Source organism: Gossypium hirsutum, chromosome D02, assembly GCF_007990345.1.
Source record: "Gossypium hirsutum isolate 1008001.06 chromosome D02, Gossypium_hirsutum_v2.1, whole genome shotgun sequence".
Taxonomy (NCBI): domain Eukaryota; kingdom Viridiplantae; phylum Streptophyta; class Magnoliopsida; order Malvales; family Malvaceae; genus Gossypium; species Gossypium hirsutum.
In genome coordinates this window covers 8740367-8757011 of record NC_053438.1, presented here as the reverse complement: position 1 = coordinate 8757011, position 16645 = coordinate 8740367, and the positions used below count along the sequence as shown (strand labels likewise).

The 16645-nt window shown below is 36.0% G+C and overlaps 1 protein-coding gene across 1 annotated transcript; it reads left to right on the top strand.

The window, feature by feature from the left end:
* Positions 1-4235: 4235 nt before the first annotated feature.
* LOC107910530 (squamosa promoter-binding-like protein 1) lies at positions 4236-15320 on the top strand. Its single transcript, XM_016838385.2, has 10 exons — positions 4236-5631; positions 5925-6106; positions 7273-7913; positions 8402-8476; positions 8565-8672; positions 8763-8880; positions 12811-12952; positions 13114-13264; positions 13748-14386; positions 14675-15320. Exons 1-10 carry the CDS (start codon positions 5021-5023, stop codon positions 15128-15130), a joined length of 3123 nt encoding a protein of 1040 aa, XP_016693874.1. The 5' UTR covers positions 4236-5020; the 3' UTR covers positions 15131-15320.
* The last annotated feature ends 1325 nt before the right edge of the window (positions 15321-16645 follow it).

Genomic DNA, 16645 nt, shown 5'->3' with positions numbered 1-16645 from the left:
TCGATTAATGCATGGTATGATTGTGCAACTCTGTGAACCGTGTGAATCTTTTCAAATACCTACTTGTGACGATTATGTTTACCATTTGATTCATTACTCGTAATTTATTCATGGTTTGTGGAAACAATTTGAGACGACTGAATGCCTTAAAACATGTCCATCTTTGTTTCGAATATTTGACGAGGTAGTGGCGAGTAAATTAGATTGTTTGCATGGTAATCTGAATCTGTCCATTCGCATGCGTTATACCTGTTTTGTTATGCTTATGACTGGACTACAAGCTTGTTTGCGTTGCTATTTACTATCTCATGGCTATTCTTTTCAGTGGACTCAATTACCATTAGTCCCGTTCGATCGAGGAAAGTCGAGTCCATTTGATTTTTTAGATTCGAGGACGAATCTTTTTGAGGAATGGGGCAATGATACGAGTCACAAAGGCCCAACCCAAGCTCAAGAAGGTGATGGGCTCAAATTAAGAAGCCCACCCATACTTAATTGAAAATCAGGCCAAATTGTCAAAGTGGCCCAATTCGTAAAGTTTTATTTTTTTAATACTTAGTTAAATTTTTATGTAAATATTCAGTCCAAGAGGCCCAATTAAAAGCCCTTGGCCAAATTTCCATTTAAATATTAAAGTAATTAGGAGTTTTTTATTTTTAGTTTTCTAATTAGATCAGGAAAACACTTGAGAGGCCTATATAAAGGCTTGGCCAGCCACCTTGTTATTGACTTCTCAAATATATTAAAGATTTCATATTTGTTTAAGTGCAGAATTCTCCTTGAGTTTTTCTCCAAGAATTCTCTCTTAAGTTTTCTGTAGAAGTTGTTTTAACAATCTTTTGATTGTGGGAGTCATCTTCAGCCTTCTTCTTGCCACTGATATTCCTTTGGAGGGGATATCTTTCGGGATTTTAAGGCTTCGTAGGACTTATCTTTTAATTTCTTGCTGTCAATTTTTTCTTTTAAATTCTGCTTGTGTCGATTTTATTTAATCACTTTGTTTGATGTTCTTGTTGCGTTTCAGCCTTTCCAAAACTCCAAGATCTGATTCGGCACTTCCTTGGACATAAAGAAACATTTTTGATTTAACAAAAACCCCTCTTTTCTTGCCGTCCAATCCCTAGAATTAGTTTCAATTGATTTCGTAATCTGTTTTAATTTATTTGCTTTTTTGTGTTCTTTGATAGATTCGGCTGATTGGAAGTTAATCTTGGGGCTTAGTTTCGTGTTCTTGGCTTCCAAGAACATCTATTCATAAGTGTTTTGATTCTTGTTTGTTCTTTATTGATTTGGGGATTTTTAGTTTCCAGATCTAATTGATTCTAATTAAGCTTTGCTGTTTCGTTTCAGATCCAAACGTTTAGAGTTTTCGTAGGAGTTTTTCGTGACTCGGCAACTCGATGTTGGTCCGCGCGCAACCCTCTATCAGATAGGGTATAACATTTACAACTCCTATCTTTTGCTAACTTTGCAATGCCCAATTAAAAATCCTCTCAATTTACAAACTGGTGAAATATTGTAAACAAAGGACCCTTGTAAGGGTGGGTGTTTAGAAAGTGTAACCTGTCTCAATTACAAATAAACACTTGAATAAATAAACGAAACTAAATCTAATAAGTGTTTATGTACAAGGTGTGAGAATAAGAAGAATGAAAAAAGGAATCTTGAAATATAAGCTCTTAATCTTTGAAACATGTTTTTTTTTATCTTCGTTTGAGCATAAAAAAAAACTCTATTTATATCCTCTCATTGATTTCTAGCCATTGGGGGAGTCGCATGGAGTTTCTAACTATTTGGAGCATTAAATGCATAAGTTATTATAGCCTTACAACTTGAGGTATCGATACCTATAAAAAAGGTATCAATAATTCCAAGAAAAATAACTATTAGAAACACAAAGATATCAATATCTTAAAACCCAGAATCAATACTTTTGGATTAGGTATTGATACCTTAAAAATATGTATCAATACTTTATCCTTTTAGAAATAGTTGTGGCTACTAACTTCTTGATGTATTGATACTTCAGCGTAGGTATCGATATCAATACATTAACCTCTAGAATTAGTTATGAAAACTGTTTTGAGGTATTGATTACCTAAAGGCTAGATATCGATACTAAACCACTAAAATGCCTTAAAATAATTTTTAAACACTTTAAAAAAGATTTGGATAAACTAAAAAATATTTAGTACAAATCAAAATTTTTTTGATAACTTATTTTTGAGTATTTGTAACCATTGAAAATATTTTAAAAGTATTCAATTTGATTTTAAGCCTAACAAAGTTGATACATACAAACATTTATGATTCATTTAGATTGTTTGGTGATATTTAAATTATGATAGCAAGTTTTTGTGCACTAAAGTTGTAACTATGTATAATTCTTCGACAACATAAGCAGGAGATTATTTGTAATTCTTTATTTATTAGACTCGCATATATATATTAATATAAATGTACATAAATTTGGTATCAATTAAAGGAGCTCAGGTATTTGATCTACTAAGGTATTAAACTAAATGAGCTTATAGAAACATCATTCAGTTTTGTATGGGTTAATATGTTTATAAACTCAATAATGATTCCATTGTTAATGATGGACCCTAATATAAATATGTTCATGGTTATACTTGATTATGGGAATAGCCATCCGTTTAGGCTCGAAGGTTCGTTTGAAAAATGAGAGAGTTTGGATAAAAATATAGGCTCGAAAAATGAATTTGATTAAAAAAATAAAAACCCGTTTTCTAAACGGGGTGGGCCTCGGGTAGGATTTTTTGCCTGAGCCCAACCTAGCCCTGTCTGAATAAGTTGTTTCGTTGTTGTTTCGTTGTCATTTCGCACCGATATTGCTACTATTTTGTTGTTATTGTTTGGATATTGTATAACTCTTATTTTATTGTTAATTTTGCTATTGTTTTAGAGACATTTACTTGCTAAGTTACAACTATTTTAATGTTATTTAAGTAACTTTTTTTTAATGTATTTTCAATTTGTTGGGAAACATTTATATTAATTAAAGTTTTTAATGCATTATATTTTTTAAATTTGTTTTCATATAAAAATATAAAAAAAATTTAATATGGAAGGGTCGAACTCGGGTTTAACATTTTTAATTTAGACAGGACTTGGGCAGAATTTAAGCTCATTTTTACGGGCCTAACATTTTGCATCGATCCAACCCATGATCAGGTCTAGTTATACTCGTTATGTTTTTACTCTTTATCCATGGAGAATAAATAAATAAACTAAAAATATGTTCATCACTTCAAAAGCTTCTCCAATAGATCAGACTAAGTTTTTTTTTTTTTAATTATCTATTAATTTACTACAGATGTTGGATTTTATAGTTTATAGAATCCATATTGCTAGAATTCTATGAATGAACTGCAGTTTAAGTGCATTGTACCTCAGATAAGCTTGACTACGTCTCATTCTCCCTATGCCTATTTTAGTGTGCAATACATACAGCAGGCTGCTGGGAACATACAGAATATAACGTTAATAATACTAAGGTTCACAATCACACCCACTACCAGCCGCTGTGCTTCTCACAATTCATTCACAACCTTTCCTTATGGTCAAAATACCAAGAATCAAATCCATGGAAATGAATTACCTAATTTATCTTTTACCTTTTTTCACATCTCTCGCTTTCAACTTTGAAAATGTTTACATATACGAAACCAACACCTGCTTTCCTATCACAATGTTTATACATGTTGCTTACACGTCACATGTGTATATGTAACACTTTTTTTTTTCTTTTTGAAAATCATGTAAAGTTTTAGGTTTAGATTCACACAGGTTTGTCAATATTTTACACCAAATTTAGAGATTCAGCAAAAATAAATTTCTATGAGGTTCAAAGAAAAGAAAAGGAATTTAAAATATAGTTATAGTGAGTCAAAAACTCGAACGGCTCCCCCATTAAGGAAGGTGACGACAGAATCAAAGGGAGTCCACTTATTGAATGGTCTCCATCAATTTCTCCAGATTCCTCTCTTTGATGCTACCTAATTATATTTGCATTTGCTTTCACATTTGCTGTCCAATGAGTTGAGAAATGCACATGCATGACTTCAAATTTAATGTGAATCCTTGAAGCTTTTGGATACTGAGGATCAAAGAAAGAAATAAAAGAGAAAAATGGACATGCAAACACACCAGCCTAGTTGGGAACTTTTGGGGTCCTATTTTACTTCTACTACTAATCTACAATACAGGTCATTGGCATTCCCAAAGAGTAGGAAAAGGGTTTGGGGGGGGGGGGTAATATTCCAGTCTAGCAAACATTTCGGTTTAATTTTATTACGGTGAGTTGAGAGTTTGAGAGCGAAAGACACGGATGTGGGGCTTGGATTCCTTATAAAATAAATGCTAGTACTTTTTAATAAGCAGAAAAAGTGTTGTCTCTTTCTCTCTATGAACCACATTTATAATCTCACAAACTCTCTCCTAACCTTTTCCTAAATTTCCTCTCTTTTCACCTTGCTTCCAAGCACATCACTGTTTCTTTCCCTTCTTCAACTTGTTTCCCCTGGGGTTCCACTTCTCCTCTTAACATTTTCTGCCCAAGTTTTTTCTTTTTGTATTGCTTACTTTTTCTCCGTTTTTTTTCCTCATGAATTTGATGCTTCTTGAAACTGCTGGCTTATCACGCTTGTTGTGGCTATTGGTGATCAACTCTAATTCAAAAACTTTCCAGAATTTGAATAAAGGGATGATTTTGTTATTTATTTTGAGGTGATTAGCTGATGATTAGACAAGTTTGGACATGTGGGTAAGCCTTCTTTTTGTCCATGAATACCTTGGGTGAATGTTTATGGACTAGGACTAGTGCCGGTGAATGGAAGGTAGATAGGCTAATCATTTTCAGGTTTTGTGTCTTTGGACAATTCACCCGCTTTAAAGTTTCATCATTTTTATAATAGATTCTTGTTTAATTTCTCAACTTGTCTTAATTCAATTGGAATTCTGCAACTTGGTAGTTTTGAGGGGTTTTTTGAGTAGATGAATGGAGGGTAAATTTGGAGGCAAGCCTCGTCATTTTTATGGTCCAACGGCATCTGATTTGAAAGCAGCTGAAAAGAAGAGTGTAGAATGGGATTTGAATGACTGGAAATGGGACGGTGATCTTTTTACAGCTACTCCATTAAACCCGGTGCCATCAGATTGTAGGAGTAGGCGGTTGTTTCCTGATGGGCCTGAAACTGCGCCAAATGCAGGTTCCTCGCATAGTTCATCTTCTTGTTCAGAACACAGCAGTCCTGGAAATGAGAAAGGGAAGAGAAAGATGCAGAATAAGAAAAGGGCTGTCGTTGTTCTCGATGATGATGATGATAATGATGATGATGATGATGATGGGGTAAAAGGTGATGCTGGTTCCCTTAAGTTGCAACTTGGAGGACAGGTTTACCCTATCATGGATGAGGATGCTAAGTGTGGGAAGAAAACCAAGGTTACTGGGACTCCTTGTCGTGCAGTTTGTCAGGTGGAGGATTGTAGGGCTGATCTTAGCAAAGCCAAGGATTATCATCGACGGCATAAAGTTTGTGATGTGCATTCTAAGGCCACTAAAGCACTGGTGGGAAATGCTATGCAGCGCTTCTGTCAACAGTGTAGTAGGTGGGTTATATTTTATTACATTTGTGTTTATGTGTGTGTGTGTGTGTGTGTGTGTGTGTGTGTGTGTGTGTATGAGTGTGAAATATAAACTACTAAGAATCTGCATTTTAAGAACATAGATTATGATCCTGACCTTGGTCATTATATATTGCTTTGTGAGTGCATTTCACATATTATCATCTTTAACTTCTTGTTTACTTACGGTTTAGTTTAGATGCTCTTAAAATTAGCCCATGCTGCAGAAAACTCTCTGTTCTCCATTTAGATCCAACTTGCTTAAAACTTATGGGCAGGTTTCATGTTCTTCAAGAGTTTGATGAAGGGAAGAGGAGCTGTCGTAGACGTTTGGCTGGTCATAACCGACGTAGGAGGAAGACTCATCCTGATAATTTACCTACTGCTAATTCACTGAATGATGAAAGGAATAGTAGTTTTTTGCTGATAAGTCTTCTGAGGATTCTCTCCAGTATGCATTGTAAGTATCTTCTCTAACACAAAGTTAGTCATGTCGCTGCTTAACTAGGACAGTGGCATCAATTAATTTGCTTAGATGACCTACTGAAAGCTACAGATGAGATCAAGGCTCCTGGATTTTCTGCTTTAAGCACATTGCCTTTTACTTACCTTGTCAATAGGTCTATGAAATTAGTACCTGCTTCTCTTTGTGACAGAATAATAGATGGATTGACAATGTTCTTGTGGTTAACATGGTCTTCATTGCAGATAAATTGATTTGCATTGAACCCCGTAACATAGGATTCTTGAATCTTGGAGTAGATAGGACTTGTCCATACATCTAGCTCATTTGAAATGCGGCCTAAATCGTAATGACTTACTATAGAATAAGTTCTTGCAAGTCAGTTCTTTTAGTTAGATTGCTGGAGGGTAGTAGTTGATAGGAAATAAAGATAATGGAAAAACAAACAAATTGCTTATAGGTGTAAAAGTATTATTTTACTTTGATAACTAGAATTGCAAAATGAATTCTTAAGTGTAGTAATGGTAAACTTCCAAACTTGGGACCGAGTACAAGTTCTAAATAGATTTTGAAAATATATCTTAGAGGTAGTAATGGTAAATTTTAAAACTTGGAACTGGATATAATTTGGAGCTGTGAGTTATGGTAGATGTCGGTTTTACTTTGGTAACTGAATTTATAAAGGAATTTGGAGCCACGAGTTTTCATATTAAGCTTGAAAGAGATTGGTGACTTTGCAAATCCTAATGTTTCCTACTAACGACAGAACAGTTAAAATTTTCAGTATTTTGCACTTATGGTTTTTGAGGTATCTTCACATGCATGTTTCCTGCCCAATCAAATTACATGGAAGTTTACAACTGAAATAGATGTTAGATCTGATGTGGATGACATATTTTCTGGTGATGATTGGCCAGCGGTTATGTATGGTGTCACTGAGCACTGGTTCCTTGGCAAATCCTATACTTATTTAGAACTCATTAAATTTATTTCTTCAGGATACTTGGAAGATGGAGCCACTTATATTAACTTGCTTCATATTTCTCATATCATTTTGATATGCTTTTAGTTTATTCATTATATGTTTTTCCTCACTTCCTCTCTAATTTCCTGTCATTCTTCTTCCTTCACTTGAAGAACTTTTGGCTTCTGTAAAATTGTAGCTAACAACTCTGACCAAGCTAAGGATCAAGATCTAGTTGCTCATCTGTTGAGGAGCCTGGCCAATGTAGCTTGTTCAACTAATGGAAGAAACTTATCTGGATTTCTTCAAGGTTTCCATGGTGCAGCAAATGCTGGGAGGTCTCTTGGGAATCTTGAAAAGCCAACTGATGTAGTTTCTGGCAGTACTGAACATGTTAGGCCTTCTGGTTCTGCCTCTAAAATAGACGACTGTGCTAATCTCGCGGAGTGGCAGGGGGCTATGGGTTATTGTGGGACTGTACCTACTTCTGATTTGGCACATAGAAGAGCTAACAATGATGCTCAAGATGGAATTCTGTCTGGTTCGCCATCTAGAACACTGATTTGGTCGGGAGCCGGCTTCCAACCCAGAGCAAGTGAAACAGGGGATACAGTTGAGAGGATCAGAATTGATAAGATAGACTTGAATAATGTTTATGATGACTCACAAGACTATGTAGAGAACTTAGAAAGATCTCTGGTCCTTAAAAATCCTGTAAATGGTTCTTTGCATAGCTCTGTGGGTGTGCCTGAATCACTCAAGTCAAGTCCTCCTCAACTGAGTAAGAACTCAGATTTAACCCCTAGTCAGTCACCATCTACCTCTGGTGGAGAGGCTCAGGTGTGTTACCATCTCTTTTCTTTTTAGAGAGCTCAATTTTCTTGAGCTTTGTCACCTTCCAGCTATATTTTAGGACAGACAAAAATTGCTTGCCAACTTATTACCTTCTATAAAGATTTATTATCATTATGTTCAACTGAATATTGTTAGATCGCATGATATTTACCATTTGTTAACAGTATGTAAAGCTTTTTAAGTTATATTCTCCGTTCTTTATATCTGTTTCTCGTAAGTGTATTTTGCACTGAGATAGACACTCGCATGTAATCAATCAACTAATATGCATGTGCAATGCAACTGTGTTTTACTTGTTTTTCAGTTTTGAAGAAATTATTTTGGAAGGCTTTTGGACTGCCTCATTCTCTATTTTCTAATATTTTGTTCTATGATTGAAACAACATAATGCATCAAAGCAGAATTATGTGATGTTATCTTAGGGATGTTAAAACATTTTCTGACTTGACCGCAATTTTCTTGCCTATGTTCAGAGTCGCACTGATCGAATCGTTTTTAAGCTCTTTGGAAAGAACCCAAATGATTTTCCTATTGCTCTACGTAGACAGGTAATTTGTAGAATTATTTAGTTTAAAGGTCTTTTGATAATTCTTCATGGAGTTGGTTCCATTCTGTGGAAATCATTGAACTTTTCAGATCCTTGAGTGGCTATCCCACAGTCCTGCCGACATTGAAAGCTACATAAGACCTGGCTGCATAATATTAACAATATATCTTCGTTTACGAGAGTCTGCCTGGGAAGAGGTATGCTTTGTCGGAGATGGTAAAGTGGGAGTTGCATCTATTATTCAGGAAAACCCTTGCTTATCTTCTTTCTTACTGTTTTACATGCAGCTATGCTATGATCTCGGTTCCAGCTTGAGAAAGCTAGTTGATGTGTCCAATGACTCTTTCTGGAAAACTGGATGGGTGTATGCTAGGGTTCAGCACTCTGTAGCATTTATTTATAATGGTTCCGCTCTCTCTCTCTCTCTACAGACGCACACACAAACATATGTGTATATACAATATATGTATGCATCTGCTTTAGTGCTTGTATGTGTCTATTTGTCTGTCTATGATGAAACTAGAGATGAATACTCTAATGTATTGAGGAAAAACTCACTCAAAAGTATATATTTCTTAAAAATATGTACAACTATATATACATGAAGATTGAATCAACTTAAGGAAAGAATATCTCTTAATTAGAATATCTAAAAATCAGTTGTAATCACTAAAGATACTAATTAATGCTAACAAATAATCAAAAGGTTATCAATACTCCTCCTCAAGTTGGTGCATAGATGTCTCGCATTCCCAACTTGCAAAGAAGATTATGATAAGTCTTACAGTTGAGCTCTTTAGTAAAAACACCCGCCAGCTGTTTTTCAGCTCCTAGAAAAGATAGGCTTAAGGCACCACTGACTACTTTTTCCTTGATAAAATGACGATCTATTTCGATGTGTTTGGTTCTATCATGTTGCACTGGATTTCGAGCTATACTGGTGGCCGCTCTGTTGTCACAGTACAAGGTTGATCCATTTTCGTTCAACAACTTGAGTTTTTCCAATACCTTTTGCAGCCATAAAAGCTCACAAACACCTTGAGCCATGGCCCTATATTCAGCCTTTGCACTTGATCAAGTCACGACATTGTGTTTCTTGCTCCTTTAAGTGACTAATTTTCCTCCCACAAGAGTGCAATAACCCGTTGTAGACCTTTTGTCATCAAGAGAGTCAACCCAATCTGCATCTGTAAATACTTCTATCTTGAGATGACTATTTTTGGAGAAGAGAACATCTTTGCCTGGTGCAGACTTCAAATAGCACAATTCGCAATACTGTCTGCATATGAGTTTCACGAGGATCATGCATAAACTGGCTTGCCAAACTAACTGCATAGGCTATATTAGGTCGAGTATGTGCAAGATAAATCATCGTCCGATGAGTCTTTGATATCTCCCTTTATCCACCATTTCACCGATCCCTGCTTGTAACTTGTGATTTCTTTCAATAGGTGATTCTGTTGGTTTGCAACCTAACATGTCTATCTCTATCAGAAGATCTAAGACATACTTTCTTTGGGAAATAAAGATTCCCTCTTTCGATCTGGCCACTTCTATTCCGAAGAAATATTGTAATTTTCCCAAGTCTTTGATTTCAAATTCTTGAGTCAATTATTTCTTAAGTTGGGTCATTTCTTCCTTCATCTCCTGTCATAATTATGTCATCAACATAAATTATAAGGAGAGTAATCTTACCCTTGTGATGTTTTATAAAGAGGGTATGATCAGCATTACTTTGTCAATAGTCAAACGAAACCATGGCCTTACTAAATTTGTCAAACCAAACTTTAGGAGATTGCTTTAGTCCATATAGGGCTTTTTTCAGTCTACATACCTTCACTTGAGTATCTTTATCCTCGAATCCTAGAGGGACTCTCATATACACTTCTTCTTCCAAGTCTCCATGTATGAAGGCATTCTTTACATCAAGCTGCTGTAAGTCCCAGTTGAGATTTGTTGCACATGATAAAAGGATCCTAATCGTGTTCAATTTAGCAACTAGAGCAAATGTTTCTTGATAATCCACTCCATATGTTTGAGTGAATCCTTGCGCTACTAATTTGACTTTGAGTCTTTCAATTGAACCATCAACCTTATACTTGATAGTAAACACCCATTTGCAGCCAACCATTTTCTACCCCTTGGGGGAATTAATCAGTTCCCACATCTCATTTTTTGCTAAAGCCCTTATTTCTTCAATCATAGCCTTCTTTCATCTTGGATCAGTGATAGCATCTCTCTAATCCTGTGGAATAGACATAGAGAACAAAGATAAAGCAAAAACTCTATAGGATGGGGATAACGAATCATACAAGGCAAAGTCAGAAATAGGATGTAAAGTAAAAGTTCTAACACCTTTCAGTAGCAAACTTAGGTAAAGAAGACTCACTTGACAGTGAAGAGTCGAGGCATAAAGTAGATTGTATGATGGCATATTCTTTCTTACCTTTTCTAGTGTATGTCCTTAAATCAGGCCTATCCAACAATCGTCCGCTAGTCTTCTTTTGAACCGAAGTCTCTACTAGAACTAAATTCTCGCTCGGAAGAGTAACAGAATAAGGTGTCATCTCTTCATTTTCAATCTCCCCCCAAAGAGATGATTGTGATGAAGAAAAGTAGGGTTCATCCTCACGAAATGTTACATCCATACTGACATAATACTTCCTAGATGGAGGATGATAACATTTGTAACCCTTTTGTCTAGGGGAGTATCCAATAAAAACACATTTGACTGCTCCAGGATTCAGTTTGCTCCCATGTCGAAGATGAATGAAGCAAACACAACCAAAGACCTTTGGTGAAATTGGGTAATCCGTCTTGCCCTGTAAGGTTTCTATAGGACTTTTAAAATCAAGGAACCGAAGAGGCATCCGATTAATGAGATAAGCAACAACTAAGGTCGCATCCCCCAATAAGGCTTTGGGAGGTTCATAGTGAATATAAGTGATCTAGCAACCTTCAAAAGATGCCAATTTTTTTCTTTTGGCAACACCATCTTGAGCACTTGTACCTAGACAACTGGTTTGATGCAAAATCCCATATGAATCTAAATAATCATTAAAGTTATACTCGGTTCTATTATTAGTTCGCAAAATCTTAACCTTAGCATCAAACTGAGTAGTAATCAATTTATGAAAAGAACGAAAATACGAGAAAACATCACTTTTGGACTTCAATAAAAAAACTCATGTCATCCGAGTGCAACAATCAATAAATGTAACAAACCAACAATTATCAAGTAAAGAAATAAGGCAAGTAAGGCGCCAAACATCCTAATGAATAATCTCAAAAGGAACAATACTTCTATTATTATGTAAAGGATAACTGTTTCTTGTATGCTTAGCAAACTCACAAGCATCACAAACTAAAGAGTCTAACTGAGTTCTTGAAAACAAAGCAGCAAACTCACGCGCAGCGCATGAAACAAAGCTGCAGCAGCTTACGACGGCGCGTGAGGCCCACACGCGGGTCTTCTGGTCACCGGAGTCTGAGGTTTTGCCGGCGAGTGGATGCTGACTCCAATGGTAGGGGCTGTGAGAGAAAAAAATAATGCTAGGGTGGAAAGTACCAATTCTGTGTTTCTAGGGTTTTTGGAAAAAATCAGGAAAAAAATCTCAAAAGTATATATTTCTTATAAATATGTACAACTATATATACATGAAGATTGAATCAACTTAAGGAAAGAATATTTCTTAATTAGAATATCTAAAAATCAGTTGTAATCTCTAAAGATAGTAATTAATGCTATCAAATAATCAAAAGATTCTCAACAGTCTGTAATCTTGAAAGAGTTCCTTAGCCACAGTTGCTCCGTTTTTTTTTTTGTTGCTAGGGCAAAAATTTATCAATACTTGAAAAAATTTCATACAAGCCAAAGAAAACCATAACCCCTAATTCAATACATTACAATCACCAGAAAACAGTAACACGTAAACCAATATGCAAGCAAGACACAGTAGTATAAAGAAACCAGAAACACCACAAATCAGGAGCCAGAAAACAGAAAAAGATCCATAAAGGGCAATACAATCACCGAAACACCTCAGCTTCAAGAACTGGATTCTCCACATCAGCCTCAGTATCTCCAATACAGTTGTCTGTTTTAGTGTGTGATAAATACCAAGAAATCAGATAGCTTTACCTGCACATATTGTGATATGCTTCTCTTTCTATAGGCTGCAAAGTCTGAAATATAATCCCACTGAAGCCATGACTTTCTGCTTTCATTAGCAACTTTAAAATTCTTCTTTTTATTTAATTACCAACAAATTAGTACTTCGCATAGACATTGTCAAAAGACTAGCCTATGTTTTTTTGCCCCCATCTATGCTGCAGGAAGGGTTGTGCTGGATGCTCCTTTACCTCTGAAAAGCCACCGAAATTGTAAGATCTCAAGCATCAAGCCAATTGCTGTATCAGTAACCGAGAGAGCTCAATTTGTTGTTAAAGGCTTTAACCTTAATCAATCCAGCACAAGGTATTTCTTCATTATCTTTGAATCCAGCTATGCTTTCTTTTCATCCTTTATTTAGTAGAATGTGTACGCACGCAGATGTTATAAAAGACTAATAGTATAAAAGAAGAGTTATACTGTTAGTTTACCTGAACAAGTACTAAATCCAACTACCTCTGGTTCAGGTTACTCTGTGCGGTTGAAGGAAAGTATCTGGTGCAGGAAACTTGTTATGACTTGATGGATGCTGTTGATCCCATCAATGAACAAGATAAACTACAACACCTTTGTTTTCTATGCTCTATACCAAATGTTTCTGGAAGAGGATTTATTGAGGTGCAGTCTTAGTTTGGTGTTTTCCTATCAGATTCTTTGTTCACGGTGAAATTTGATTAGACATAGTAAATTACTTAAGTATCTATGATGAAAGCCTGTTTGAGATTTCAAGATGATAGATCTATAGTACAAAACCATGTAGCCTTATAATGCAGTTGTGGATGTGGTGTTTTGGTTGTTTGGGAGAATAGGGTTGGGGTTGGATATGGGCCTTAACATCTCATTTCCTGTGAAATATTGTTACTAGATATGCATACTGTCTTGATCAAATAATATCATCTGCTTTGAAACCAAGCAACCGAGTCAGTCACTTGGTAAATATCATTGGAAAGGAGTCCACTAAGTGCTAGTTGAGAGCTGAGACTTGGTCTTAGATTTTTAAAAGAAAATAAAGGATCCACAAATTATTTGTGTTCTGCATAGATGGAGTGTGTTTTTCCTCTCCACTCTAATGCATGGATTTTGATCATATGATTCTATCAGGTTGAAGACTTTGGACTCAGCAGCACCTTTTTCCCATTCATAGTTGCAGAGCAAGAAGTGTGTTCTGAGATTTGTACACTGGAGGGAGTGATAGAAACAGCTGTACCAACCGTTGACATTAACAAAAAAGAGGAGAAAATGGAAATCAGGAATCAAGCACTGGACTTTATACATGAAATGGGATGGCTTCTTCATAGAAATCACTTGAACAGGAAGCTGGGTGACGTGAACCCCAATCTAAATCTCTTTCCTTTCAGGCGGTTCAAGTGGCTTATGGAATTCTCCATGGACCATGACTGGTGTGCCGTAGTTAAGAAACTTCTGGGCATTCTCTTTGACGGAACAGTTGATTTAGGGGACCATAGTTCTATGGAGTTTGCTTTGTTGGATATGTGTCTGCTCCACAAAGCTGTTCGAAGAAACTGCAGGCCCATGGTAGAATTACTATTAAGATATGTTCCTAATGAAGTATTGGATAAGCCTGGATCTAAGCAGAAGCTATCAGTGGATGGAAACGACTATGGATTTATGTTTAAACCAAATGTTGTCGGGCCTGCTGGGTTGACTCCTCTTCACATGGTAGCTAGTCGGGAAGGCTGCGAGAATGTTTTAGATGCATTAACTGATGATCCTGGATTGGTATCTCCTGATGTCTCTCTTTGTATTTTCAACATAATGCATTATGTTTGTCATTGGAAAGCATGCTATTGAGTATAATAATCATAATCCCTATGTGCCTGCCCCTCCACATCCTCTTTCTATATTTTACTGATTTATGATCTTAACTCCTGAACTTGAACTGCTCTAATGCTGATTGATATCTTTGGACCGTCTCTATCTTTGTCACAATGTTTTTTGATTTTCTTGGGTTAAGATCCACAATAATGCTCCTCTTCCGGTACCGACCTGACTGTGTGCCTTGTCCAGGTGGCAATTGAAGCATGGAAAAGTGCTCAGGACAGCACAGGTTTGACACCTAATGATTATGCACGCCTTCAAGGTCACTACAGCTACATCCATCTGGTTCAGAGAAAAATCAACAAAAAATCAGAATGTGGATATATTGTGCTGGATATCCCTGGAACTCCATTAGACTGCAACTCCAAGCAGAAACTATCAGATGGAACCAGATCGGCAATGGCCGTCAGTCTGGAGATTCAAAAGATTAAGAAGAAAGCGAGGCAGGATGGTTGCAAGGCATGTGAAAAGAAGTTGGCCTATGGAAACAGAAGAACATCCCTGGTATATAGGCCGACCATGCTGTCCATGGTTGCTATTGCTGCTGTGTGTGTATGTGTGGCTCTGCTCTTCAAAAGCTCCCCTGAAGTTCTTTATGTATTCCGACCATTCAGGTGGGAACTGTTGAAGTATGGGTCCAGCTAAGGTAGCTAGGTATGATACCAGATTCCGATTAAAGGCTGAAAAACATACGCCAATTGTATCTACATAGCTAAGTGGAAATTTCACCATATAATCTACTTGTGATAGTTCACTTCAGCTATATATAGAGAGAGAGAGATTACAATTATGGAGGTGTATTTGATGGAGTAATCCAGATCACCTCTTATTCTTCCCCACGTTCCAACTCTGGGTCTGCCCAATTCTAACACGAAAATGCCTTTAAAAGAACTTTAAAATTCTTTCTCATTAATTTACAGATTGCTAAAATGGTGGCCTTTGCACTACAAGTAATATTGGACCCGATCTTTAGCCTAAAAAAATACAGCTTGGGGAAGAGGGTGGGGGGCGGGGGGGTGGAGCTTCAGCAGCCTTGATAGACCTTGTGGTAACATCCATCCACCAAGCTACCATTATGATCCCAAGCCACCAGTGTTTCCATCCCTTTTGATCCAAGTTATTGCCTCTGACATCCGCTCAGGTTTGAATCAAAGAGAGGTCGGGAGATCCAATTCTTCCACGCTTAACTCTAAACTTACAATTGAAAAAGAAATTTGCATCTTAACCCAAAGTAACTCTAAAAATGATGAAAATTAAACAAAGTATGAATAAAATATAACTATAAATATAATAAAAATTAACATAAAAGCTAAAATTCCTAAAATACTAGGAAAACTAAACTAAAATAATTCTAAATATGAGAATTATCAATTCATTTTTGGGTCGTCCTAAAAAATAATGATTTAATCTAAGTCATTTAATACAAATTTTAGTTTTGTTCCCTAAAAATCTTTTAATTTCATCTCAAAAAACAAATTTTGGCTTGGGTTGCAAGCTTTAACTCACCTGCATAATGTTGGAATCACTAGTAATCTTTGATCATACAATGATGAATTAATTCTTGAGTATTATACACATCATTGTCACTCTATGGAGCTGGGCATGCCTAAAATTGACTTTTTTACTGTAATAATATAAAATAAATAATTATACACCAAATTGGTATGTCAGCCAGATTATATACCAAAATGGTATATCAAAGACAATGGAGGGTGGTGCATAGGCGGCATCACCCCTTTTTTTCTGAAAATTATTTCTTTAATGTTTAAAAATAATAATTTTATATTAGTTGTGCCTTATTAGTAGGAGGCACCACAAAAAAATACGGGTTTTGGGTTTAGTATGTGCCCGCGTAGAAATATGGGAATGATATATAGGGGTGGTGCCATATCAATAGGCAGCACTAGTGACCCTTATCTGATAGGCGGCACTGGTGAAGCAGATTTGGGGGTCCTTTCAATGGTCCCCAGTGAAGAAGAGAAATAGTTTAACAAAAAAAAAGGATAGCAAAAAAGAAGAAAGAAGAGGAGAAGAAAAATGAAGGATAATGTTTTTTTTTTAATAGAAGGGATTATGATGAGGATAAATTATTTATTAGTATTGTATAGTTTGTTTATTGTTATTTTTATGTTGTTTTTAATTTATTTTGTTAGCAACTAT

Excerpts from the sequence above, each read along its gene's own strand:
- LOC107910530 (XM_016838385.2), top strand. The coding sequence starts at position 5,021 with ATGGAGGGTAAATTTGGAGGCAAGCCTCGTCATTTTTATGGTCCAACG. Across the intron at positions 6,107-7,272 it reads GATTCTCTCCAGTATGCATT|CTAACAACTCTGACCAAGCT; the intron begins GTAAGTATCTTC and ends GTAAAATTGTAG. Across the intron at positions 8,477-8,564 it reads CTATTGCTCTACGTAGACAG|ATCCTTGAGTGGCTATCCCA; the intron begins GTAATTTGTAGA and ends TGAACTTTTCAG.